At 50.1% G+C, this 24,228-nt stretch overlaps 3 protein-coding genes across 7 annotated transcripts in view; 2 read left to right on the forward strand and 1 right to left on the reverse strand.

The window, feature by feature from the left end:
- Positions 1–58: 58 nt before the first annotated feature.
- RPL18 (ribosomal protein L18) lies at positions 59–1,995 on the forward strand. Its single transcript, XM_072607465.1, has 7 exons — positions 59–266; positions 578–664; positions 822–929; positions 1,199–1,297; positions 1,457–1,580; positions 1,692–1,761; positions 1,883–1,995. Exons 1-7 carry the CDS (start codon positions 264–266, stop codon positions 1,956–1,958), a joined length of 567 nt encoding a protein of 188 aa, XP_072463566.1. The 5' UTR covers positions 59–263; the 3' UTR covers positions 1,959–1,995.
- Positions 1,996–2,072: 77 nt separating this feature from the next.
- Positions 2,073–6,562, forward strand: FAM83E (family with sequence similarity 83 member E). Of its 2 annotated transcripts, XM_072607404.1 has the most exons (6): positions 2,073–2,353; positions 2,982–3,867; positions 3,949–4,116; positions 4,239–4,363; positions 5,132–5,573; positions 5,941–6,562. In XM_072607404.1, the coding sequence occupies exons 2-6, from the start codon at positions 3,397–3,399 to the stop codon at positions 6,166–6,168; spliced, it is 1,434 nt and encodes a 477-aa protein (XP_072463505.1). In that variant the 5' UTR covers positions 2,073–2,353; positions 2,982–3,396; the 3' UTR covers positions 6,169–6,562. The 2 variants fall into 2 exon arrangements, with proteins under 2 accessions (XP_072463505.1, XP_072463504.1); XM_072607403.1 differs by having other exon boundaries at positions 2,982–4,116.
- Positions 6,563–6,664: 102 nt separating this feature from the next.
- The window catches only part of SULT2B1 (sulfotransferase family 2B member 1), a 29,775-nt gene continuing 12,211 nt past the window's right edge, over positions 6,665–24,228 (reverse strand). For 2 of the 4 annotated variants that reach the window (XM_072607447.1, XM_072607446.1), the window contains exons 2-7: positions 16,966–17,108; positions 16,493–16,701; positions 15,730–15,856; positions 14,559–14,653; positions 7,297–7,477; positions 6,665–6,857 (exon numbers count right to left, since the gene is read on the reverse strand). In XM_072607447.1, coding sequence (XP_072463548.1) covers positions 6,697–6,857; positions 7,297–7,477; positions 14,559–14,653; positions 15,730–15,856; positions 16,493–16,701; positions 16,966–17,101 — 909 coding nt within the window. In that variant the 5' untranslated portion in view covers positions 17,102–17,108 and the 3' untranslated portion in view covers positions 6,665–6,696. Of the gene's footprint in view, positions 6,858–7,296; positions 7,478–14,558; positions 14,654–15,729; positions 15,857–16,492; positions 16,702–16,965; positions 17,109–17,736; positions 17,878–19,853; positions 20,080–24,228 lie in introns of those variants that run through there. The other 2 variants (XM_072607449.1, XM_072607448.1) reach the window with 2 other exon arrangements.

Consider the following 24,228-nt stretch of genomic DNA (forward strand, 5'->3'; position numbering starts at 1 on the left):
AGGCGAAGCCGAGCAAGAGCGCCGCCGCTCGCCCTGCGCACCTGCCCTTCCCTAAGCCGCGCATCGGCCCCGCCCCTCGCCGTACTGGAGGAGAAGCAACCATAGAGAGGCGGCCGTGCGCGCCAGAGAGGCGGTGCGGCGTTAGACGTGCCCGCCCATCCCGCCGCAACGTCAGGCACGTTGGTCTCGCTGGTGGTCTTCCCAGCGTGCCCCGCGGCCCCTCGGTCTTTCCTGCTTGGGCCGGTGTTCGGTAGGGCGCCAGCATGGTAAGTGCGGAGGAATCCGCCGGCATCGGCTCGGCGCGGGGCCGCGGTAGGCCGGGGCCGAGCTAATTCGGGCCCGGGGCGTCCGCGGCCTCCGCTGGGGCCCTCATTGGCGGGGGCGGCGGGTTCGGGAGGGATCTGGGTGGACGATGGGGAGATGCTGGGGCTCCCGGCCCCCCGCCAGCCCAGCTCCCGGCCCCGCGAGACCTCGCCTTGCCCGCGCCGCGCTGTAAGCGCTCGGAGCAGGCCTGGCCCGCGCTCCCCCACCCCGGGCCCCGAGCGCTTAGAGCGGTCTCTGCTTCTTGGCACGGCAGGGAGTGGACATCCGCCACCACAAGGACCGGAAAGTCCGGCGCAAGGAGCCCAAGAGCCAGGACATCTACCTGCGGCTGCTGGTGAAGGTGAGGCCCGGCCGCGGCGGGCAGGGGGCGGGCGGAGGCGCAGAGGCCTGGCCGCGGCGCATTGTGGGAATTGTAGTTCGGCGGCGGCCGGGGGCCCGGAGGGGCCCGACTCCCGGCTCCTGACCCGGCCACCCCGCTCTGTCTCCCTGCTGTCCAGCTGTACCGCTTCCTGGCCCGCAGAACCAACTCCAATTTCAACAAGGTTGTCCTGAAAAGACTGTTCATGAGCCGGACCAACCGGCCCCCCCTGTCCCTGTCGCGCATGGTAAGCCCGCAGGGGTCTTAGGGATGGCCAGGACAGGGCCCCCTAACGAAGCCCAGCCAGCTTGGGGTGGTACGTCTGGGAAGCTCTGGACAAGTGGCTGCTCTTGCCCCTTAACAAATTAGGGAGGTAATTTGGGGGTCCAGGGCCCTTAACATCCCCCACGTGCTGGGACGCAGCAGCTGCCCTCGGCTGAGCTGGGAGCTAACAGGCAGGCAGCCATCGTGGTGGAGAGGACCTTGGCTGTGCGGCTTGCCTCCTCTTTTCCTCAGATCAGGAAAATGAAGCTGCCTGGCCGGGAGAACAAGACAGCTGTGGTTGTCGGGACTGTGACAGATGATGTGAGGATTCAGGATGTCCCCAAGCTCAAGGTTGGCACCTTGATGGCACGCCAGGCTGCCAAAGAGCTGGCAGGAGGTCCTCTGGTGTGGAGCAGGCCCCCGGACCTCCTGGGTGATTTTGGGGGAGACTTAGATTGGGAGGTTTCTCTACCCGCCCCCCTCACCCAAGTTCTTTCCTCCCTGGAGCAGGTGTGTGCCCTTCGTGTTACTAGCAATGCCCGGAATCGCATCCTCAAAGCTGGTGGGAAAATCCTTACCTTTGACCAGTTGGCCATGAGCTCACCCAAGGGCCGGGGCACTGTCCTGCTGTCTGGTGAGCTCTCGGGAACCCATTTTTCTTGCCTTGTCTTAGGGGTATCTGGGACTGTCCTGGGTAAGGGAGCATTGCTAAATATTGTCCCTTCCCCTCTCTTACCACCTCCAGGTCCCCGGAAGGGCCGAGAGGTATACAGGCATTTTGGGAAGGCTCCAGGTACTCCCCACAGCCACACCAAGTGAGTCTCAGGAGAGGAAGAGGATGGTGGGGGAAGGGGGCAGGCACTGGCGCAGGGCGGGGGGGGGGGGGGGGGAGGGGGGGGCAGGACTTGGACTTCACACCCCATTTCTCCTTCACAGACCGTATGTCCGATCCAAGGGCCGAAAGTTCGAGCGTGCCAGGGGCCGCCGTGCCAGCCGAGGCTACAAAAACTAACTTCCTTCCTTGTTATATTAAAGAATTTTGGACATTTTTTTTGCGTGTGTCTGTGCTGATTCTGGGGACTGGGTTGGGGGGTCTGGAGGCACCCAGAGTTTCTGATAGCTGAAGATATGTGCCAACCTTGGCTCTGCAGGCAGGCATGGGAGGGCTGTCATTACCAGGGCCCCGCCTCTGGGGACCCAGGTGTCCTCCCCTTCCTTTGAGACACCTGCCCCACCCTCAGCACCTCTGGCCCCTCCTTGCCTCATGCCTGTTTCCTGGTCTTAACTGACTTGATTCTCGTAAAGGACTGGGACCAGAGGTCTCTTACAGAGAGAGAGGGTTGAGGCCCAGGCCCTAATAGACAGCATAGGATCTGACAGTCTTGGGAGCAGAAGCTGATCCAGCAGGTGAGCTGCCTTCCTTGTAGGTGCTAGGGGATTCTCTGGCTTCCCCCAGGCCAGACAGACCCTTCTCTGTTTACACTCCAGGGCTGGGTTTCCATTAGTCTGTTCCCTCCTGGCCCAGCCAGTACTTAGAATGAGTGAGGTGCCAGTGAGACATGCCAGGCAAGGGGACCCAGGTGCCCATTTGGCCTGCTAAGGGAGTGGAGGATCCCTGGTGTTGTACTAGGGGTAAGGAACGAGTAAGGACAGGGCAGCACATGGGCACTGAGCTAGTTTGCTATGGCTTATGACCCTGGACAGGTTTGGGGGTGGGGAATAAAGAAAAATGGTGGTGGGTGCAGAGGAGGCTTGCATGAGGGTTTTTTTGTGAAGGATGGGTGCCTGGGTTGGGCTTGGGAAGGGGCTGGTGGGATTCCTGACGTGTTAGCAAGATGACCGCTGAGGAATGGGGGCTCTGGGGACTGTGTAGGATCTTGTGCAAGGCCCTTTGATTTTGCAGGGCTCCTCTTATCCCATTTGGATGTGGTGCCCTACCCTTCCTTGCGGCCCTGCTTTTCTGGGTCTTAGAAGAAGGGGAAAAGACTAGCCAGGCTGGCTGGAGCTCACTCCTTCCTTCTGCTTCTGTCTCCAGGACTTTGCCCCTTTCTCCCATACCAGGCGAGGATTTTGGAACTAAGTCCCTTGGCGTCTCGCAGTAGCAGGGGCTGAGGCTTGTCTCAGAGGGGGTGCCATGGCGAAGGATTGTTGCCTGTGAGGGGAAGGGTGACCACCAAGCTGGCCTGCGTTGGCCGGAAGGGCAGGGGACAAAGGGCAGACAGCCAGTCTGGATCAGGGGTGGCCTGAGAGTTGGTGAAGACCCTCTGACAGCAGAGGTGGGGCCAAGGACAGGGAGCTGCCTCTTTGGCCTCCCAGAGGCAGTGGGAGGCCAGAGGTTCCATGGGAGCCCACAGAGACTAGGCAGAGATGCAGACATAAGGAGATGAGGCAGCCCCATTGGGCAGACAGCGGGAGATAGGACAGGGTCCCATTCTGGGAGTATCCAGGGCATGGCGGAATCCCAACTGGCAGCTCTAGAGGAAGCTGGGGAGGGGGCTGCAGAGGAGACTCCCCTCAGTAAGGCAGACCCAACCCTCCTCTACTCAGAAGGTCACAGACTGGCCCTGGAAACCCTCCTGAGCGAGGGAGCTGGGGCCTTCACTGCTTGCCTACTCCGGGAGAAGCTCCTGCCTTTCCTGGCAGCCGATGAGGTCCAGAGCCTGGAGGCACAGGCAGAAGACTGGGGGACTGGGGATGAGGAGGCCCCCAACCTGGAAAGAGGGGCCGGCATCCCTGAGCAGGGGAGTCTGACCTACTTCCCTGGCCGCTCGGATGAGCCACCTCCGGACCTGGGCCTGGGCTGGCCTGAGTCTCAGCCCTGGAAAGGAATCACCAGAGCACGACTCTATACGCACCCCCCTGGGGAAGGGGACCCCTCCATCAAGGAGCTGGTGAGGAAAGCTATTCAGGAGGCCCAGAAGGTGGGTACCCACCAGTTCCCTGCACCTGCTCGCCACCCCACAGGGCTCAGTTATCTGCCACTTTCCCCTCCCTACCCCCAGCTTGTAGCGGTGGTCATGGATGTGTTCACGGACCCTGATCTCCTGACGGACCTTCGTGAGGCTGCTACCCGCCGTGGCGTGCCTGTTTACATCCTCCTGGGCCACCGCCACCTCCCTGCCTTCTTGGCCCTGGCCCAGCAGCTGGGGATGAACCTCCGAGCCACCGAGGTAACAGAACCCTCCCCAGCTTTCAGCCCTGCCCCCTTCCTCCTTCTGGTCCCTGGCTCTGGGGGTTGGTGGAAGCTGGGGGGGCTGAGGCTGACCCCAGAGGGTCCCTGCTCCTTCCACAGAACCTTGAGGTCCGCGTCCTGAGAGGTTGTGGGTTCCAGAGCCGGAGGAAGAAGCAAGTGACAGGAGACGTGAGAGAAAAGTTTGTGTTGGTGGATGGAGACAGTGTCATCACGGGCTCCTACAGGTGTCAGCCACGCCCCAGCGGGTTCCCCCCACTCCAAGCCAGGCACCCCTGCTCACCAGGAAAGGGCTCCCTCCTTCCTTTGCAGCTGGGGCCAGTCACCAGAACAGGCACAGACCCCGCCAGCTGCACCAGTGCATCATGCTGTAGGGCACACTTGTGGGTGACTCTGTGGGGAGGGGGAGAAGCCGTGGCAGCCCCGTGGCCTGTAAAGCGGTGATGATTCCCCTAGTACTTGCAGGTACCCATGGGACGATGGGTCTCCCTTGGATCACAGTCCTGACCAGCAGCTGGCATTGGAGCCGGAATCATGGCCAGCACCAGGCCTCAGAGGATCCCACTTGCCAGGATGTGGGGTTCTCACACTTTCCAAACAGAACCCCAGTACAGGTTTTGCCTTTGGGGGGCACTGCCTCTCCTGCCCCGCACTCTTTGCCAGCTTCCTGTCTCCAGGCACTGGGCGTCTTGTCTGCCTTGCCCACACATCTGAGCATTGTCCCTCCTGCCTTTTCCCTTAGACCAGAGTCCCTCCCTGGCTCCCTTTCCCCTAGACCAGAGCCTCTCCCTGAATGGGCTGATAACGTGGAATTCAGAGCCGTGACCTTCTCCTGGTGCCTCGCAGGTCACAGGGGCTACTTGTGAGGTTACAAGCTGATGATCTTCCCCTTCCGAGCAGTGAGGAGTGTTTGTGTGTTCGTGTGTGGGTGTGGTGCTGGGGGTCTGGGGAATGGACATTCTCAGACTTCCTTGGCAATCCGCTCTTCTCTCCAGTTTTACTTGGAGCGATTCCCGCTTGCACCGAAACCTGGTAACCCTGCTGACTGGGGAGATTTTGGAGGCCTTTGACAGAGAGTTCCGAACACTCTATGCTACCTCCCAGCCGCTGTCCCCTTCCCCGTCCTCCGGCCCATTCCTCAGTGTCTTGGATGGAGTGCAGCTGGCCCAGGGCCGCCACCACATCGCCCAACGCCGCTCTGTTGCCCCTGTCTTGCTACCACCCCAGGATGATGTGCCCCAACACTACCTGGTCACCTCGCAGACCTCTGAGGACTCCAAGAGACCCTCACCCCCTGGGCCAGCCCTAAGTGACATCTTGAGGAATATCCAGAGGGTCCGGCCCACCAGTGGCCCCTCTCCCCGGCCCAGCCGGTCCCTCTGGGACTTGAGCTGCCTCTCTCAGTCCAGTGATGGGGATGGGAGACTGGGCAGAGAGGTAAGTGGGAGAGGGCCATGAAGGAAGAGCTGGGAGAAGGGGGCCTAGGGGCAACGCTGGCAGAGGGGACAGTGTAGAGAGGAGGGGAGGGTCATGGTAGGGAAGGCAGAGGGGAGATGTAGAAGAGGAAGACAAGACTAGGGTCTAAAAGGGGGTTAGGCAGACCAGGCTGAGCTCATCTCCAGCTACCTTCACCCGACACTCCCTCCTTCAGCAAATATTTACCTTCCCAGGCACCATTGGCCACCTGCTTCCTGCTCCCCTCTGCTTCCCTGCCCCTAGCCGCAGCCCCTTTCTCTTTGCCAGATACCTGGTTCCCAGGAGCTCTGCATGGCTCCTCACTCCTGACCTCTCTCCCCCACTCCAGCAAAAGACTCCGTGGGCCACCCAAGACACACCTGCCATGACTCTGATGAGACAGCGGGGGGCGAGTGAGGACCCCAGAGCCCTGGTGCGACGGTGGGCCAATCCTGCCCGGCCCATGACCCCCGGCCGGTTCCACTACCCATTGCCAGCCCATAGGAGGCTCGGAGAGGATCCTGGACAACAAGGCCGTGGGCAGCCTGACTGGGGCAGCCAGGGGGTCAGCTACTGAGCCCACTCCCACCAGTGAGCATGGTCTTGTACCAAGGTCCGACTGATGTACTTCCTTCCCTGGGCCTTCTCTAAGGGGGATCACCTCTAGGAGTGGACAGAGGGAGCAGCCCTGAGTCTGGGAGTGCCAGCCTTGGGCCCCTTGAGAGGAGGAAGCCTGGGGGATGAAAGGCCTTCCCCTCCAGCCAGGAAGCTGCCCTTTCCACTTCCCATTCCCTTCCCCCTCAGGCACGTTGGCATGCACTGGTGTCCAGGGCCCCTCTTCTGGAAGGGCCGGCTCTGAATCACCTGCCTGCCACCCAAGTGTCCTCCCCCAGCTTTGGAAAGGATCCAGGCACGCCCTGAGCCCAGCTCTGACTCAGGGGCCTTCCCACGCCTTCAGCACCTGCTGCACAGTTCCTGGTGGCCTCCTCCCGAGTGCCGCCGCCCATCCCCCGGCCCTGGTCAAGCCTCCTGGCCTCCCCAAACCTGGCTCAGGAATGAACTCCGGAGAAAGGTCAGAGCCTAGTCTGATATTTATTTCCAGGGGTTACAGGTCCCAGGCCTGTGCGAGGACGGCAGGGCTGGTGTCACCAGGGTCTTCGTCCCAAGGGAAGGTGGTGTGCAGCCCCTGCATCTGCTCTCGATATGATTGGTCAAAGACTTCACATTGGGTCTCAGTGAAGTGGTTCTTCCAGTCACCACATACCCCTGGGGAAACAGGAACGGGGAAGGGGGTAGTTAGGGGGGCCCTTGGAGCCCCTCAGTCCTCCTGCCCTCCCCTGCTGGCAGCCCAGGACAGCTTGGCTGAAATCGTGGCTGACAAGACTCCCTGAGCCAGTCCCTTCTGCTCAGCCTCAGTTTCCCTCATGGTGAAATAAAGTCTTGGAGGGGAGAGGTTGTTTTTGCAGCCTTGTGACCCAGAAGGCCTGAGTGCTCAGTGAATTATCAGTCAATGTTCAGTTGAATACTTCCTGCCTCTAGGTCTGTTTTCCTTCCTTGGATATTAAAACCTGCCCAGTGCTCAGTCCTCAGCAGATCCCTCCTCACCAAGGGCTGCCCGGCCCACTCCTAGGTTCTGTCCAGCCTTGCCCTTTCCTCAGTCCCCTCTGGCCTTATCCTCTCCCCGCATCAAGCTGTGCCCCCTGACCTTTCCGGAGGAAGGCCCCCTGGCGTTGATCCAACAGGATGGAGGGCAACAACGTAAAATTACACATGGTATTCTCTTTCATGGTCCGGAAAGTTGAGTTCTGCACCACGGAGTCCAGGGCCGCCTCCTCCAAAGGATGGTCCAGGAACTCAGAGATGCGCTGCACAGAGCCCCGGAGGTCCTGCAAGATGGAGGGGCTGTCAGGGGCTGGGTCAAGGGTATGCATGACAAAGAAGCACTGCTGAGCCAGAGCCCCCTCCTCCAGGGGACCCAAGGGGGCCATGCTCCCAGGGTCATCGCCTTTCTCAGGGCCTCAGTTTCCAGTGTAAAGTAGGGGACTTAGGCTAGGGCCCCTTCCAGTCTACTGGGCAGGCCACCATGTTCCCTCTAGTCAGCCCCCCAAAGGATAGCCTCCTTGGACTACCAACCCCCTGCGCGAGATCCAAGCTCCAGAGACCATGTGTCCCCAGTCTGTGGGGGTCTCCCCCTGGGCCTGTATCAGTCTCTCGATCTCTCTCCCTCCCTTCCCACCTCTTCTCTTTCTGTGTCTCTCCCTCCCTCCCCCCTTCTCTCTGTCTCTGTCATCAGTACCTCTCTCCCCATCTCTGCCTCTTTCCTCTACCTCACAGACAGGTTTCTCCAGGATCACCCCTAAAAGCCAATACTTCAAAGACCCTGGGGCATCCCCATTAGCCAGGTTCTGCATGTGTGGGCAAAGATAACAGTGTCCCCTTCCCCCCACCCCAGCAAGGCACTCACTGTCTATTGGGGGCTGTGACCTCCATGGTGGGGGCCATGGGCCACAAAAAGACCCCCAGACTCTGGGAAGGTATGAAGAGGGAGGGGGCCCTGGTCTGAATTTAGGATGGGTACCTTCGAGCCATGGGGGACTGATTCCCTGAAGAGAAAGAAGCAGGAGACCTGGGCCACAGCCATGAAAGAGTGGGAAGTTGGGGCCTCCCATGTCCTGCTTAGCATGCACTGTGCATGACCCTCCTAGAGACTAGGGGAGACTTCAGGGGATGGGGGCAATGGTGCGACCTGTGCTCTAGGATGTCCGGAGAAGGAGGGATGGAGAGGGGCCCCCCCACCAACAAGGAGGCCAAAGACTTAGCAGCAGCTTTGGGGTAGCAAATAGCCGGAAACAAAACAGACTGGGGATGACCAGAGTTAATTGTGTTACTTGAGAAGGTGGAATATGGGTGAACCTGCTTGAGGCCACTAGGTGGCACAAGAGACAAAGCACTAGAGCCTGAGTCAGGACACCTGGGTTCAAATCCACATTCAGGCACTTGCTACTGGTGTGGCCTTGGACAACTCAACCACTATCTGCCTCAGTTTCCTCATCTGTAAAACGAGCTGGAGCAGGACATAGAAAACCACTCCAGTATCTTTGCCAAGAAAACCCCAGATGGTCCCGTGGAGAATTGGACAGGACTGAAAGGAGGGAACTTACAAAACAAGTAAATATTAGCTATTATTATCAAATAAGAGTAAAAAATTCCCTCAAACATGGGGGCCTTTGTATGTGATGTTGCAGAGAAAGTTGACCCAAGAGAACACGTGATGGCTACAGAAATGCAGTAAAAACCAACCTTAGAAAAGCTGCTAAGCTCATCTTTTAGGAAAACATGAAGACATTTCCTTGCTCTCAAGAGAGAGAAGTGGGAGACTACAGGTGTGGAATATGGCCTATGCTGTCCCTATGTTGGATCTGTTTTGCTTTTTCCTTGTGTATGTGGGGGCTTCCAAGATCAGAATGGTAGTTTCCCAGGGAAGGAAATCCTTTGTCTGTGGCTGCTGTGGTGTACATGCTCATGAGTGCCTTGTAGAGAGGAGGAAGGCAGCTCCTCATTAAGTCTCAGGAGTCACTTGCCAGCTCTCACTGGGGTGGGATGGGCCTCTCCTTTGCGGCAGACCCCTCTTCTTTCTCTTCCCTTCAGACTTCAGGGGAAGAGAAGCACAAGGAGATGGCAAGCAGGCTAGCCAGGTGGTGAGCAGTCTTGCCTCAGAGAGGACCCCTGAGTTCAGAGTAGACTCTTCTGTGGAGAAAGGGGTAATTTCCTGGGGAGTGGGCTTCTTGGAGAGAAAAGAATTCTGTGTGTGTCTCCAGTGAAAGGAGCAGGTGGGGACCTGGCCCTCCACAAGAAGGGGGATACCTTGACTAGGTCAAGCCCAGGTACATCTTCCTTCTCCAAGGGTCATGGATATATAAAGTTTGAAGGGATCTCAGAGATCAGCAAGGTCAGCACTCCCCATTTGTAGATGAGGGAACTGAAGATAAGTGACTTGTCCAGGGTCTTTATTATTGGTCAGTTGTGTCTGACTCTCCGTGATCCCTATTAGGGGTTTCTTGGTCAGGATACTGGACTGGTTTGCCATTTCCTTCTCCAATTCATTTTACAGATGAGGGAACAAAGGCAAACTGAATCAAGTGACTTGCCTAGGGTCACACAGCTAGTCAGTGTCTGAGGCCAGATTTGAACTCAAGAACACAGGTCTTCCCAGCTTTGGGCCCAGTACTGTATCCACTCTGCCACCCAGCTGCCCCTGCCCATAGCTAATAACTATCTGAGACAGGATTCCAACCCATGTCTTATTAACTCCAAATCCAACAAGACTGGATGTCTATATTTTTCCTGTGAAGGTAAAAGGGACTTATCTGAATATAAATGTGTTGCTCATCTCTCAGCTCCAAGTCTGTTTCCCTTTCAGATGGAACCCAACTCATAGGGTAGGGCTATCATAAGAAGAGTTAAGAACCAGTAGGCCCTTGGAGAGGGCCCGGAGAGGAAGAATTATGTTGGTCATTGAGCGGCTATCATGAACCCCTTATGAGTTTCCCAAGTGGTTTCTGGTCTCCTGTAAGTGCTTAGGGCATCTTCTGTAGAGTGGAATAGGGCTGTCCTATACCTAACATCTGCATTGTAATCTTGAGTGCTTATACAAGAGATGGGGATGCCTTCTACTCACATCTATAGACACCTTGACATAGGGTATATCTGGAGATTTTCCCAGTGCAAACTCTGGGTGATAGCATAATGAGCCAAAGGAATAATGACATTTGGTGCCAGCCTCCAAGACTGGACTAAGTCTATGTGAGCCTGGATCTCACAACCCTGGGCTACAGATTACATTTTGTAATTGGAAGAGTTTGAGGTTGGTATTTGGGGAGATAACTGGTGTAAGAACCGAAAGGCATTGAGGAACTTCATGAAAAATAAATGACATCGTATATTGGAGAGAAAGTGATGAGCCCCAAAACTATGGCGATAGTGCAATGCTGTTCAGACCTCAGACTGGTGGCCAGGGAAATGGGGAGAAGGGGTCTGGGGACTGCTGTGAGAGAAGTCAGGATCCACTCTGAGGGTACTTGGAAGGGGAAGGAGAAGAGAACTTGAGATTTCGACCCTCCTTCCTGAGGCAGGGGGGCTGGCAGTGCCTCGCAAGACAGAGAACCAGAGAAGAAGGGCAGAGAAGGGGAATGACGAGCACTTGTTTTGGAAAAGATGAGAGGGAGGTGCTGGTGGAATGTCCCTCCCGGTTTCTTCACATTCAGCCTGTGCCTTTCTTAGTCTGCCTCTGTCTACCTACGGGTCAAATGGCCTCCTTTGTCCCTTGCTGCCATGGACCCACTTCTCCATGTGCCTTCAGGAAGTCTGACCCACACCTGACAGGGTTCCTCCCTTCTTTCAGCTTTCTCGGTCATCCAGACTGAACCCTCAGCATCAGTGTGGCCCTTCTGTCTCTCCCCCATTGAAGATCTGCCCCACACTCAGCTGCCAAGGCTGCCAGTGACAGCTCCATGATAACTCTCTCACCCAGCTAATTCTATGAGCTCCCACACCCTCCTCTCTAATTCAGGCTTTTTGCCTCCAGTCTCTCCTCTAACAGACTCCACTGGACACACTGTCCCTGAGATTTTGCTAATGATCTGCTCTGGTCACATCCTTCAGCAGTTCCCCAGGGCCAACCAAGTAATATGAGAAAGGTATATGCAAGGTCCCCAACCTGGCATTGCCCAACCTTGTAGTCCTAAGCTTGTCCCACTCTCTTGTCTCTCTTCTGGTAGTCAATTTCACGATGGCATGCTTGTCCGGGTTCTGGATAGTGGACAATGCTCTCGTGCCTTTCCAGTCCCCAATGGAGTGAAACAGGGCTGTGTGCTTGCTCCCGTGCTTTTTAGCATGAAAACCATGTTTTCAAGTGCTTTCAATGAGGATGAACACGGACAGCATCAAGGTCAGTTACTGATGGTAAGTTCTTCGATTTGAAAATACTACAAGCCAAGATCAAAGTGCAGGGAGTGCTGGTGCATGATTTTCTGTTTGCAGATGATTGTGCACTCAATGCAGCCTCTGAAGCTGCGGTGCAACAAAGTATGGATAAATTCTCTGCTGCCTGTGCTAATTTTGGCCTAATAATCAACACCAAGAAAACACAGGTGCTCCATCAGCCACCACCACACCATCCATACATGGAACCATCCGTTACAACAAAGAGAGAAGTTTTGAATGCTCTGGATAAGTTCACTTACCTTGGTAGTGTACTTTCCAGGGATGTAGACATTGACAATGAGGTTGATGCACACATTGCCAGAGCTAGCTCAGTGTTTGGGAGGCTCCGAAGAAAAGTTTAGGAGAGAAGAGGTATTAGACCGACTACCAAACTGAAGGTCTACAGAGCCATTGTGCTGACCTTATTGTTGTATGTCTGTGAAACATGGACAATCTACCAACATCATGTCAGAAAACTGAATTGCTTCCATTTGAACTGTCTTGGGAAGATTCTGAAGATCACCTGGCAGGACAAGGTACCAGACACTGAGGTCCTTGCTCGAACTAAACTGCCAAGCATTCAAACTATGCTTCAGAGAGTGCAACTCTGATGGGTTAGCCACCTTGTTTGAATGCAAAATGTGTGTTTGCCAAAAAGACTATTTTGGGGCAAGCAATCACATGATGGTCAGAAGAAGTGATACAAGGACACTTTCAAGGTCTCTCTCAAGAACTTTGGGTTTGATTATGTGACATCGGAGACACTGGCACAGGACTGCTCAGTATCGCATGCCCACATCAGAAAGGGTACTGTGCTCTTTGAGCAAAGCAGAGTTGAGACAGCACAAAGGAAATGTACAATGTGCAAATTTGGAATATCCACCCCAAATGTTCACACAGACTATCTGTGCCCAATCTGTGGTAGAGCATGCCAACCTCGTATGAGTCTGATCAGCTATAGTCGGACATATTGAAACTTGACTTTATCATGCTGGTGTCATTTTGGTCCTCTTCAAGAATGAAGGACAACCGCCACCACCATCCCTGGTCCTTGAACTGTCCTCTTTCATCACCTTGCCCTTTCACAAGACTGTCCCCCTGCCTGGAAGGGACTCCTGCCTCTCAGCCTGCCGAAGTTCTTTTCTTCTCTAACACACAGTGCCTGGCACGTAGTAAACTACATAAATGTTAGCGTTGCTAATAAAGGCCAGCCCAGGGACTATCTTTCCCAGGGAGCCTTCCCTCATTCCCCATCCGACCACTCAAGCCCCAGGTGGAAGTGATTTTATCCACCTGTAATTTCTCAAGTGACTTCGTTTAACTATCACAGAGCTCTGGGCTGGGAGGGACCTGCCTGCTTGGTATCTTGTCCAACCCGTCTCTGAACAAGGATTCCTTCTATAACCTGCCAGACAAGTGGGAAACCAACCTCTCCTCCAAGATCTCCAGTGAGGGGAAGCTGCCCACCACTCAAGGCAGCTTCTCTTTCTTTTGATCAGCAAGCATCGATCAAGCCCTTCCTAGGTGCTGGGCACTATGCTAATCTCTGGAGACATAAATGCCGGAAAAACCAATCCTTGCTCTCTGGAAGTCCACAGACTAATGAGAAAGACAAAATGTAAATAAGTGGGTGGAGCCAAGATGCATACAGAGTAGATGAAGGTGAGTCTGAAAGGGAAGGCATTAGCAGCTGGGGGTTAGTAGAACAGGGACTGAGAAAATCCTCTTGAACAAAGTAGCTTTGGAGCTCAGTCTTCAAAGAAATCAGGGAAGGAGGAAGAGTATTCATGGGGCACTGTTGATTCAAAGGTGTAGTAATGGAAGTTGATATGTGAGGAAGAGAAAATAAGCCAGTTCACAGAGCGTTTAGAGGTGAGTGAAGTATAAACAGCTTAGGAAGGAGGACTGAGAGTGAGAGCTTCCAATGTCTTTTCATAATGACTTTATATTTGATCTTGGAGGACATAGGGAGTCACTGAAGTTTATTGGGGGAAGGAGGAGGTATGTGATATAGTCAGATCTACACTCTGGCATCAGAGTGGAGGAAAGATTGGATTGGGGCAGGGAGATCAGTTAGGCTATTGCAATAGTGAGAGGGAGGAGCCAAGGATGACGATGACCTTGTGAGCCTGGGGAATGGGGATGGTGGTAGCACCCTTGACAGTAGTGGGGAAGGTTCAGGGAAGGGGCAGGAAAGAGAATGAACTCAGTTTGTGATGGCTATACAGCTGGAGATGTTCAAAAGGCAGTGAGGGATGTGGGACTCTAGGAGGTCAGGGCTGGATAAGTAGCTGTGAAAATCATTAGCATTGAAATTAGCATGGAATTGATGGGAGCTGAGATCACCAAGGGAGTGTATTGAGGAAAAGAGGAGATTGGGGGGAAGCTGTCCCAATGTCAAGGCAAAGTCCGCACCTGATGGAGACACACTGCATTCTAGTTCCTTCCACCTCTCTACCTCTAGACCTTTCCCCAAACTGATTGCCCCTCAGCACTTTCTCCTATGGCGCATCCCATGGTTACCCGGTTCTTCCTTCTTTCACTAGCATTCATGGACATGTCTTATTGTTGGTTAGAGAGGTAACTCTTGGAGGGGAAAGCACATGTCTTGTTCCACTCCTGTATCCTTAGCCTAGGGCATAAGGTCCAGTATATTGCACTGAGTCATCACTGATAACCTTAAGTGTTTGTCAAGCACCCATTCAGAGTCCCACATCCATTCTGTTAGGCAGCTCAGCCATGGGTTAATGAACCTATCTTACAGAGCAGGAAACTGTGGCCCAAAGAGAGGACTTGTCTATGGTCATGTGGATTTGTAGGGGAGTGAGTCTCACATGGTCTCACATCCCTGGTGCCTGCCCTCCAGCCAGGGGCAAGGGAAGAGAACAGGAGGCAAAGGGCTGAAGGGGAAGGAGCTGGAAGGGGAGGGGCAGGGAGGGGAGGGGCAGAGGGGGGAGGGGGGGTCCAGGCAGACAGTTTGCTGACCTCTTGAAGTTCTTCATAAGTGATCAACAAAAAGTTGTCTTTTCCCTCCATTCGCATCCATCCCTTTATGTGATCAAACCAGGAGCCAAATTGTACTGAGAATTGGGGGGAAAGGACACAGGAGCGTCAGGGAAGCAGGTCATCAGCCACAGCCCATCTCCCATCTCCCTTTGTCTCCAGCCCACATGGTCCCTCTGCCTCCCCCCAGGCCCCACTCAGGTCCCCATCACCCTCCAACATCAGGTCTTCCCCTCAGTCCCACCCCCCACCCTAGCACTACCCTGGCTCAGTGCCTTCATTATCCTTCCAATCTCTCTGTGCCTCTGGACCTGTTTCTCCCTCTCCCTCTCTCCCTCTCTTCCTCTCTCCCTCTCTCCCTTCCTCTCTCCCTCTCTTCCTCTCTCCCTCTCTCCCTCTTTCCCTCCCTCTCTTTCTCTCTTCCTCTCTCCCTCTCTCCCTCTCTCCCTCTCTCCCTCCCTCTTTCCCTCTCTCCCTCCCTCTCTTCCTCTGTCCCTCTCTCCCTCCCTCTCTCCCTCTCTTCCTCTCTCCCTCTCTCCCTCTCTCCCTCCCTCTCTTCCTCTCTCCCTCTCTCCCTCCCCCCTCCCTCCCCTCCCCTCTCTCTTTCTCTCTCTCTTCCTCCCTCCCTTCCTCCCTTCCTCTGTCCCTCCTCTCTCCCTCTCTCCCTTCCTCTCTCCCTCTCTCCCTCTCTTCCTCTCTCCCTCTCTCTCTCCCCCCTCCCTCCCCTCCCCTCTCCCTCTCTCCCTCTCTCCCTCTCTCCCTCCCCCTTCCCTCCCCTCCCCTCTCTCTTTCTCTCTCTCTTCCTCCCTCCCTTCCTCCCTTCCTCTGTCCCTCCTCTCTCCCTCTCTCCCTCCTCTCTCCCTCTCTCCCTCTCTCTCTCCTCCCCTCCCTCCCCTCCCCTCTCTCTTTCTCTCTCTCTCCCTCCCTCCCTTCCTCTGTCCCTCCTCTCTCTCTCTCTCCTGCTCTTTATCTTCTTCTACCTCTGTTTACCCAGGTATCTGTTCCTTTCTCTCTATCTGCCCAGGTCTCTCTGTTTCTCTATCTGTCTTGGTCTCCCTGTAACTCTGTTTCCATCTCTCTCTCTCTCTCTGCTTTTTCAGCCTGGTAGCAGCTTCTCCATCCTTTTGCCCCCTGTCCCTGGGCTGGTCCCCACCTTCTCCATTGAGAAAGTCCTGTAAGAATTGGTCTAGGCTCCCTGGGTCCTTGAGGTGTCCGGCGATCTTGTAGTAGTGGTAGAGGGAGACCAGGACATCTCGGGGGTTTCGGATTATGTAGATTACCTACAGGAATCAGTAGGGATAGAGTAGGGCAAGATCACAGAGAAAGGGTTTCTGGCCCCCTAACTCCCCTGGCCTCCCCTCCCACCCCCCAACTTTGAGCAGTCAGGGCCTCCCACCTTCACCTTCTGTCCTTGGACTTAACAAAACCTGATGCCTCAGCCCACCTCCCGCTGTTAGTGAGAGACCCTAACAGGCCAGAGAAATGAAAACTGCTGTATCATTATAGTAAATTAGCATCTCTAGCCAAGAAGCCTGGTGAACAATAACCAGGCCCCCCAGGGAAGGCTGGGAAGGGAGGAAACTGAGATCGTGACTGAGGGAGACACCGAGAAGATCCTGAGAGACTGAGGCATGGGGGAGTCAGTCTGACCTTGAACTTCTCTGCCAGCTAAGCTGCCTCAAAACCCTTTCCAGGCTGCCCAGAACATCCTGGCGCTTTTGATGGGCACAAGGGGCTTTCCTGGACTCGCACAACCCATACAATGCTCAGTTGAGGCCAGAGAAGTGAAATGACTCATCTAAGGGCCAGTAAGTGTCGGAAGAAGCATTGTGTCAGGATTCTGTTCACTGGGCTTTGCTTCATGGCCCGCCTGCTCATAACTAGTTAAGGGCCCTGGGTCACCCTTACAGGCTTACCTTGGCTTTGGAGTTGAAGAAGTCCCGGGGAAAGAGTTGAATGGGGAGGTGGGAGCTGATGAGGCGTGGGGTGGTCTTCTGCATGATGGATAAGGAGCCCAGGACAGTCTCACACCAGGGGGCCCGCTCCCAGTTGGGGACTGAACGCGCCCAGGAGGGATCCCCATCTTTCAGCATTATGCTCAGAATCTCAATCATCCAAATGGTACCTAGAGGGAAAGATGGCAGCAGAGTAATCAGGGAGAGGGGAAAAACCAAGAGGAGTACAGGGGGACACTGAGGGAGGTCACAGGAGACCCTGAGGGAGGTCAGAGGGGGATGCTGAAGGAGGTCAGAGGGGATACTGAGGGAGGTCATAGGGGACACTGAGGGAGGTCAGAGGGCAAAGAGAGTGTGTGGGGATGGAGCATTTGGGGTCTCTGTGTCCTCACTCTGGGGGCCCTGGACAAGCAGGGCCAGGCTTTTCCTCATACCTGACTTGGGGTAGGTGACAATGAAGATGTCGTCATCCCTGACTTTGAAGTCCTTCTCAACATAGCTTATGGTCTCTGGGGCGTAGAGGCCCACAGGGAAGTTGATGCCCTTGTATTTGAAGTACGCTCCGGTCATCTGGTCACTGCAATGAGAATTTCCACATGGGGAGAATTTCCCATTGGGGGCCCAGCCTTGACTGAGAGCTGCCCCTCTCCCTTGCTGGCTGGGTGACTTTGGAAAAGTCATTTCTCTCTCAGCCTGCGGTTCAGTCTTCCATGAAATGAAGGGCTGTGGTCAGATGCTCTCGAGGGCCTCTAGGGGTTCTGAGATTTCTGGAGGCCACAGGGAGACAGAAGAACACACAGCCAAGCCTGCAATTAGCCCTCCTGGCCAAGCACGCCTTGGGCCCTGGGACAAGGTCAGGATCAGGCAGAGTCATGACTGAGGCTCAGATGGCCTAGTCAGGGAGACCACCCTAGGCAGGAAGGAGATGGAGGGGGTGTTTGGGATTACAACTGGACACCTGGTGAAGCCCCCCCTCCCTCTCTCTCTCCTTCTCTCCTCACCCCATATCTCTCAGTCTTTCTATCTCTGTATGTCTCTTCTCTCTCTGTCTCTGTGTCTCTCTGTGTGTCTGTCTTTCTCTCTCTGTCTCTGTCTGTCCTCTCTTTTTCCCCTCTTCCTTTCTCCTTATCACTCTGTATCTATCTGTCTCCCCTCCTCTCTCTCTCAATCTCTTTAGCTGAGCAGCTAAGAACTTTTGGACTTACCTTCTGCCAAATCATCCTTCAAGCACAGAGGTGGGGGATGAGGGGATTCTATTCTGGATCTGATTCTTGCTATTGGTGGAATGGATGGGAATCACTCCTAGAAGGGACCTAGGAGTATATGTGTGATAGAGGAGGGGAGATCTGGACACAGGGGAGGGAAAGAAAGAAATATTTTTTAAGTATCTACCATATACTAGGCACCATGATTTATGATTGTTATCCATTTGATCCCCACAACAATCCTGGGGTGGTAGGTGTTGTTATGATGCCCATTTTATAGATGAGGAAACAGAGGCAAGAGAAATTAAGTGACTTGTCCAGGGTCCCAGAGCTCAGACGTGTCTGAGGCCAGATTTGGAGTGGAGTTTTACTGAATGCAGGTCTGGCCTTTTCCCTGTTGTGCCCCCAGCTGCATAGGCTGACACAAATACTAGATCTGAGGAAAGCAGATTTCTAAGGAATCCATGGAAAGACAGCTATGACCCCATGATCTACATTATGACAGAGGAGGTCAGTTTAGGAGGGACAGAAAGTGCTCGAGAATGACATTCACTGGACATAGAGGGAACTAATTCCCTTGGGGTAGAGTGACAGCATTTATCTGAACAGATGGGTATGGATGAGCAGAGAGCTCCCCAATCGACTTGGATTTGAAAAAGAAAAATTGAAATGATGAAAGCGAGACCAGGTAATAGAAGATGGCTTTAAGAGCGTGCCTTATAGTCAGTCTTATAAAAGTAGCATCGGAAATACTGAAAACCACAATTAGCTGAGGCTGACAAGGGAAGCTAAGAGTAATTAAGAAAAAATCTAAAACTACATTGGAAGGAAAAGAAGGAACTTTGCTCATGATGACTGGACTGCTCGATTGTTTACTTTTGATTTTTGCACACGAGAATGACCTCCACACTGGAAAGAACAAAAAAGTGACTGAATAAGGAGGACCCAAGGAGAAGTGGGGAGATAGAAAGTCCTCAGCTGTCCTTGAGAAACTCAAATTACAGCTCTGATGAATTACATCCCGCTCACTCACCATTCACACACATTCTAAAAAACTGGTGGGTGTATTTGCTGAAGCATTGATAATAATCATTGAAAGTTCAAGGGAAAAGGAAAGGGGTGATGAGACTGGAGAAGGGCAAATGTTCAGTTTCCAAAGAGGAGAGAACAGAACTCTAGGCCAGTGAACTTGACTTAAATTCTGACAAAATTCTAGAAGGATTCACTCAAGATTCCCTTGGAAAGGGAAGCAGTGATTCAAAGAGCCAGCCTTGCTTCATCCAGCACAGGTTTTGTTGGACCAACCCCATTTCCTGTTTGGGACAGGATTACTAACCCAGTTAAGGAGGAGCATACCATTGATGCAGTTCATCTATATTTTAATAAAGCTTTTGAGAAAGTGTCTTCAACTTGTTCTTGTGGTGAAGATGGAGAAAAGTTAATAATAGATTCAGGAATGGTTGGATAACCAGATTCAAAGAGCACTTGTTAATGGTTAATTGTCTGCATGGCTAGAGTGCCCTGGTCTTGGTACTTGTCTCTGTGTTGTTTAACAGGTTTATTGGTCACTTGGGCAAATGTATTGCTGGTCACATTGGCAGATGACACAGAATTTCAAGGGATATTAGCAAAGTGGATGACAGTATTCAAAAGGATCTTAAGATGAAATTCAATAGAAATCAGCCAAGACTGCAGAGGAGGAAATACCAGCAAAGCCTAGCTCACTCTCTCTCACAAGTACTCCAACAAAGCTTAAGGAAAATCTTCTGACTGAGATTAGAAAATTCAAGGATATTGGATGGAAAAATCTCCCCTCAAAGAGTCATTTTTTTCTAGTCCAGTGTAGAAAAAGGATGTAGCCAGAGACCTGGGGTTAATGGGAAGAGAATTGGTCAGAAAGGCCCATGTAGAGCCTCCTTCCAGCTTGGGGACTGGGCTAGGATCACAGATCCAGCACAAAGGGACCTAAGGCTATGCAGCTGGCTCCTGTGACCCAGAAGCTGGGTTACAGATTCAATGTGGAATGAGGAAAAGGTCACAGATGAGCACAGCAAGGCCCATGATTATTCATAGAACAAAGACCAGTAAAGGAGGCAGCTGTGCTGTTTGGCTCTTACCTCTGATGGGGTTTGTTTATTCAGCCCTGGAGCCTAGAGCTGAGTAGCAGGGTAAGCCAGCAGAGTTTGAGGCGAGCTTGTGTTCTGTTCTTCTGCACCTGAAGATCCTTCTAACTAGCTGGCAGGGCCCGACCTGGGACCAGCAGCAGACTACTGGTACTCCAACTCTGGGCCAGGCTAAAGAGGTTTCAACCAGAACCAATCTGGGGTCAGGAGCCTGCAAAATTCAGTCTAGGAAGGCAGTGATCAAATATTACCCTATGTCATACTGCTTAAGGTACACTGAAAGCTTGTAGGAGCTAATCATCCCCTTATATCCTTCAGGAACACAGAACTCAGTTCCCAGCAGCACCCATCAAGGCCCAGGCATCCCTTCCATAAGAGCACGGAGCTTAGCCCTAACACAAACTCTCAATTCTGGAATTAAGGATAAAAGAATGAGTAAGGAAATAACAACAAAAGACACCTACAATAAGAGCTATTATGGAGCCAGGAACTCCCAATAAATGAAATGAGATCTCTGGTGGAAAAAAAAATTGAAAAGAAAGAACTCTAGAGGAAAGTCTTGGAAGGAGAATGAGCGGTTTAATACAAAAGGTACAAAACCTAACTTATGTAATAGATTCTATGAAAATTAGTAGGGATAAAACACAAATAAAAGACTGTGAAACTAGAATACATGTTAGATTAAGACCTAAAAACTTAAAAAAAAAAAAAGGAAAGGAAATATACTTCCTATCAAAACAACTGACTTGGAAAACAGGTCACTGGGGAAAAAAAGATTTAAGAATCATTGGACTACATGAAAGCCAAGACCAAAAAAATGAGTTTGGATGTCATATTGTAGGAGATCATAAATGAAAACTTCCCAGACCTATTAAAAGAGAAAGCAAAGTGAAAATAGAATTCACTGATCACTTTCTGAAGGGAACTCTAAAATGAAAAGTATACAGAATGTGATAGCCAAAAATCTAGAATTTTCAAGTTTCCAAAGAAAAAAATGATGCAAGCATCCAGGAAAAAAAATAGGTCAAGTACCGTGGAGCTGTCTTCAGAATCACACAAGATTTGGTAGTTTCTATATTAAAAAAGAGAAAAAAAGCCCAATATTCCAAAAGGCAAAAATATAGATTTAGAACAAAGACCATCTTCCCAGAAAAATAGAAAAATAAAAAATAAACAAAATGAATAAAAAATAACATAAAATAAAATTTAAAAGGTAAATACATTTGAGCAAGTAGAAGGAACTAAAGGAGAATAAAGCACTTCTGTTTACCAGGGCATTTACTTAATGTTTCTCAGTGTCAGTTTCCTCATCCATAAAATGAGGAAAATACTATTACTTTCTTCACAGAGTTTTTATGATGAACAAACGAGGTAAAATGTAAAACTTTGCAAACCTTAAAAGTGCTATGCAAATGCTAGCTATTGTTATCATTGTGGAGTGGGGGTAGAAGAAACAAGTGCCATTCTGGAGCCCTAATGTCGCAGTGGTCATAGTGGTAGACATAAAGCATAAGAGAGGGTTTGTAATGTTGTGATGCTCTTAAAGAAGAAAGAAAAGGGAAAGAAAAATAATATTCCACACAAGTGTGTGTAGAATGTACCATTTCCTATAATCTAGATGAATGAATAGAAGACTATACAAAAAAGGAGAAAGAAATGGGAGATGGGATTTATTTGAACCTCTTTTTCCTCTGAACTGGTCAAAGAAGGGTAGAGCATATATACACATATGCAGTTTAGTTTAGAAATACATTCAATTCAATGCAGAAGCAGAGGGGAATGGGGAGAGGCGAGAGGGGAGAGGGTGAATTCAAGGAAAGGTAAATTCAGATATATATTTGTCATAAGCAGAAACAAACAAAACAATGACAACCTTCAACTTTGGAGGGTGGATTATGACGAGGGTTTAAAGGAAAAGAAAGAAAAGATAAAGAACTGTGTTTGGTTGTTTGGGGGAAAAAAAGTGGAAGTAGATTACATTAAGCAAAGTTCACTAGTGTGTGATCACTGCTCACTCCCCTCTTCTTCATAAAGAGAGAGCTGAGGGAAAAAGAGGAAAAGGTATGAGAAGAGGCTGAAGGGGAAAAGCATAGCTATATGTGAATGGTCTTAACCCACCCATAAAATGGAAGAGGGTACCAGAATGGATTGGAAATCAGAATCTCACAACATACTGTTTACAAACACTGAAATCATTCACATAGAATCAAAATAAGAGGTTATTATCACTTAACTTAAAAAAAAGGCTGGGATGGCAATCATGATCTCAGATAAGGCAAATGCAAAATTGGACTTGGTGAAAAGAGGTAAAACGCAAACTACAGAATGCTGAAAGGCACCAAAGACAATAAATTGATATTGACACTAAACATACGAAATTATGGTTTTTCTGTCTATTTCTCCCTGAAATTTATTTAGCTTAAGTACAGGATATTGAGAAAGCCTTAGTGCAGTTTTAAACTTTAAATAACAGAAAACTACACCAAGACTTTTGGGACACCCAGTACTTACAGGAAAAGCTAAATGAGTTTTAGAAATAAATAGACAGTAATATATATGTTATATATATATATATATACTATCTATACTACTATAATATATAATATATGTACTATACTTTATATTTATAGTATATCCCTTTCAGACTTAGTGAAAACTAACAAAAAGCTAACAAGAAAGAAATTAAGAATCTGAATGGAAGTTTTAAAAAGTAAGATATGATGGAGGTGGACATTACTTAACATGAGTAGAAGACTTAGCTGTAGTAGGGCATAAAATCATCACAAACAAATGAAGAAAAATTTAAAAAAAACTTCCTTTGCTAACTACAAATCAATAAAAGTTATATTCATGGAAGAAAGGATTAAAACTTATCAGAGAATAAATAAAACTTAATATTAAAGAATTGGCACATCAAAGAACAAACCATGGAAACAAGAGATAATCAAGTTAATTTACAACAATAAGGCAACATAGCAAAATTTTTCGGATGGAGCCACAGCAGTCCATAAGGGAAAATTTATCTCAAAATAGAGGAAAAAACAAATGATGAATTGGGCATTCAACTAAAAACAACAACAAACTAAAAAAGCACATTAAAAAAGAAACAAAAGAAAAATACTGAAAGTCAATGCATTTTGAAAATCAACAAAATCAAAAGCAAAAGAGGCATTGAATTAATAAATAAAACTAAGAAACTTTTGAAACATCAATAATATAGATAAATCATTAGCTAATTTGAATTTTAAAAGGAGGAAAACCAAATTGAAAAAAGGAGAATTAACAACTGTCCACAGACAGCTGGTGACATAGCAGATAAGAGTACTGGTCCTGGAGGCAGAAAGAAGATCTGAGTTAAAATCCAGTCTCAAATACTTAATAGCTATGGGGCCCTGACTTAATGCCTGTTTGTCTCAGTTTCCTCAAATATAAAATGAGAGTAAAAATAGCACCTACCTCCCAAGATTGTTGTGAGGATCAAACAAAACAATAATTCTAAAAAGCACTTAGAATAGTTCCTGGCACATAGTAGGTGCTATATAAGTGCTTATTCCCACAACACATGAAGAGGAAATAAAGGAAAATGTCAGAAACTATTTTACCCAATTATATATCAATAAAATCAATAACTTGAATGAAGTGAATAAAGATTTACAAAAATATAAAATACTCAGGATAGCAGAACAAAAAATAGATAATTTAAATAACCAATTTCAGAGGAGGGGTGGGCAGTGGACCAATTCACAAGTAAACTCCCAAAGAAGAAATTCCAGGACTAAATGAATTTACAAGTGAATTATTAAATATTTACAGAAAAAAACAATTCCATCATTACAGAAAGTATTTGCAAAAATGAGAATAGAAAGGACCAAATGACTTTCAAAATACAAATAAGAATCCTGCTATGTAAACCAGACTGAGTCAAAGCAGAGCAAATATAAATCAATAGCCCTAATGCAAAAAAAAGTTATATATACATATATGTGTGTATATATGTATATATAATCTAATCAAAGAGGCTTCAAAAACATATCAAAAATATAATATACCATAACCAAGTTGGATTTATTTAGAAATGCAGAGTTTGTTCCATATTAGGAAAACTATAAACATAAAAGACTATATTAAAATAAGAACAAAAATCATATGATTATATCAAAATATGCAGGGGAAAAAGTTTTAACAAAATATGAGTTTAATACCCATTTCTTTTCAGAACATAAAAATGCACAGGAATAAATAGACCTTTCCTTAATAGAGTGAGTAATATCTATTTAAAATAGCCAGGATAAACTGGAAGCCTTTCCAGTAAGATCAGGGGTAAAGCAAAGATGTCTATTATCACTACTATTATTTGATACAGTACTAG

The sequence above is a fragment of the Notamacropus eugenii genome, chromosome 5 (genome assembly GCF_028372415.1).
Source record: "Notamacropus eugenii isolate mMacEug1 chromosome 5, mMacEug1.pri_v2, whole genome shotgun sequence".
Classification (NCBI taxonomy): Eukaryota; Metazoa; Chordata; class Mammalia; order Diprotodontia; family Macropodidae; genus Notamacropus; species Notamacropus eugenii.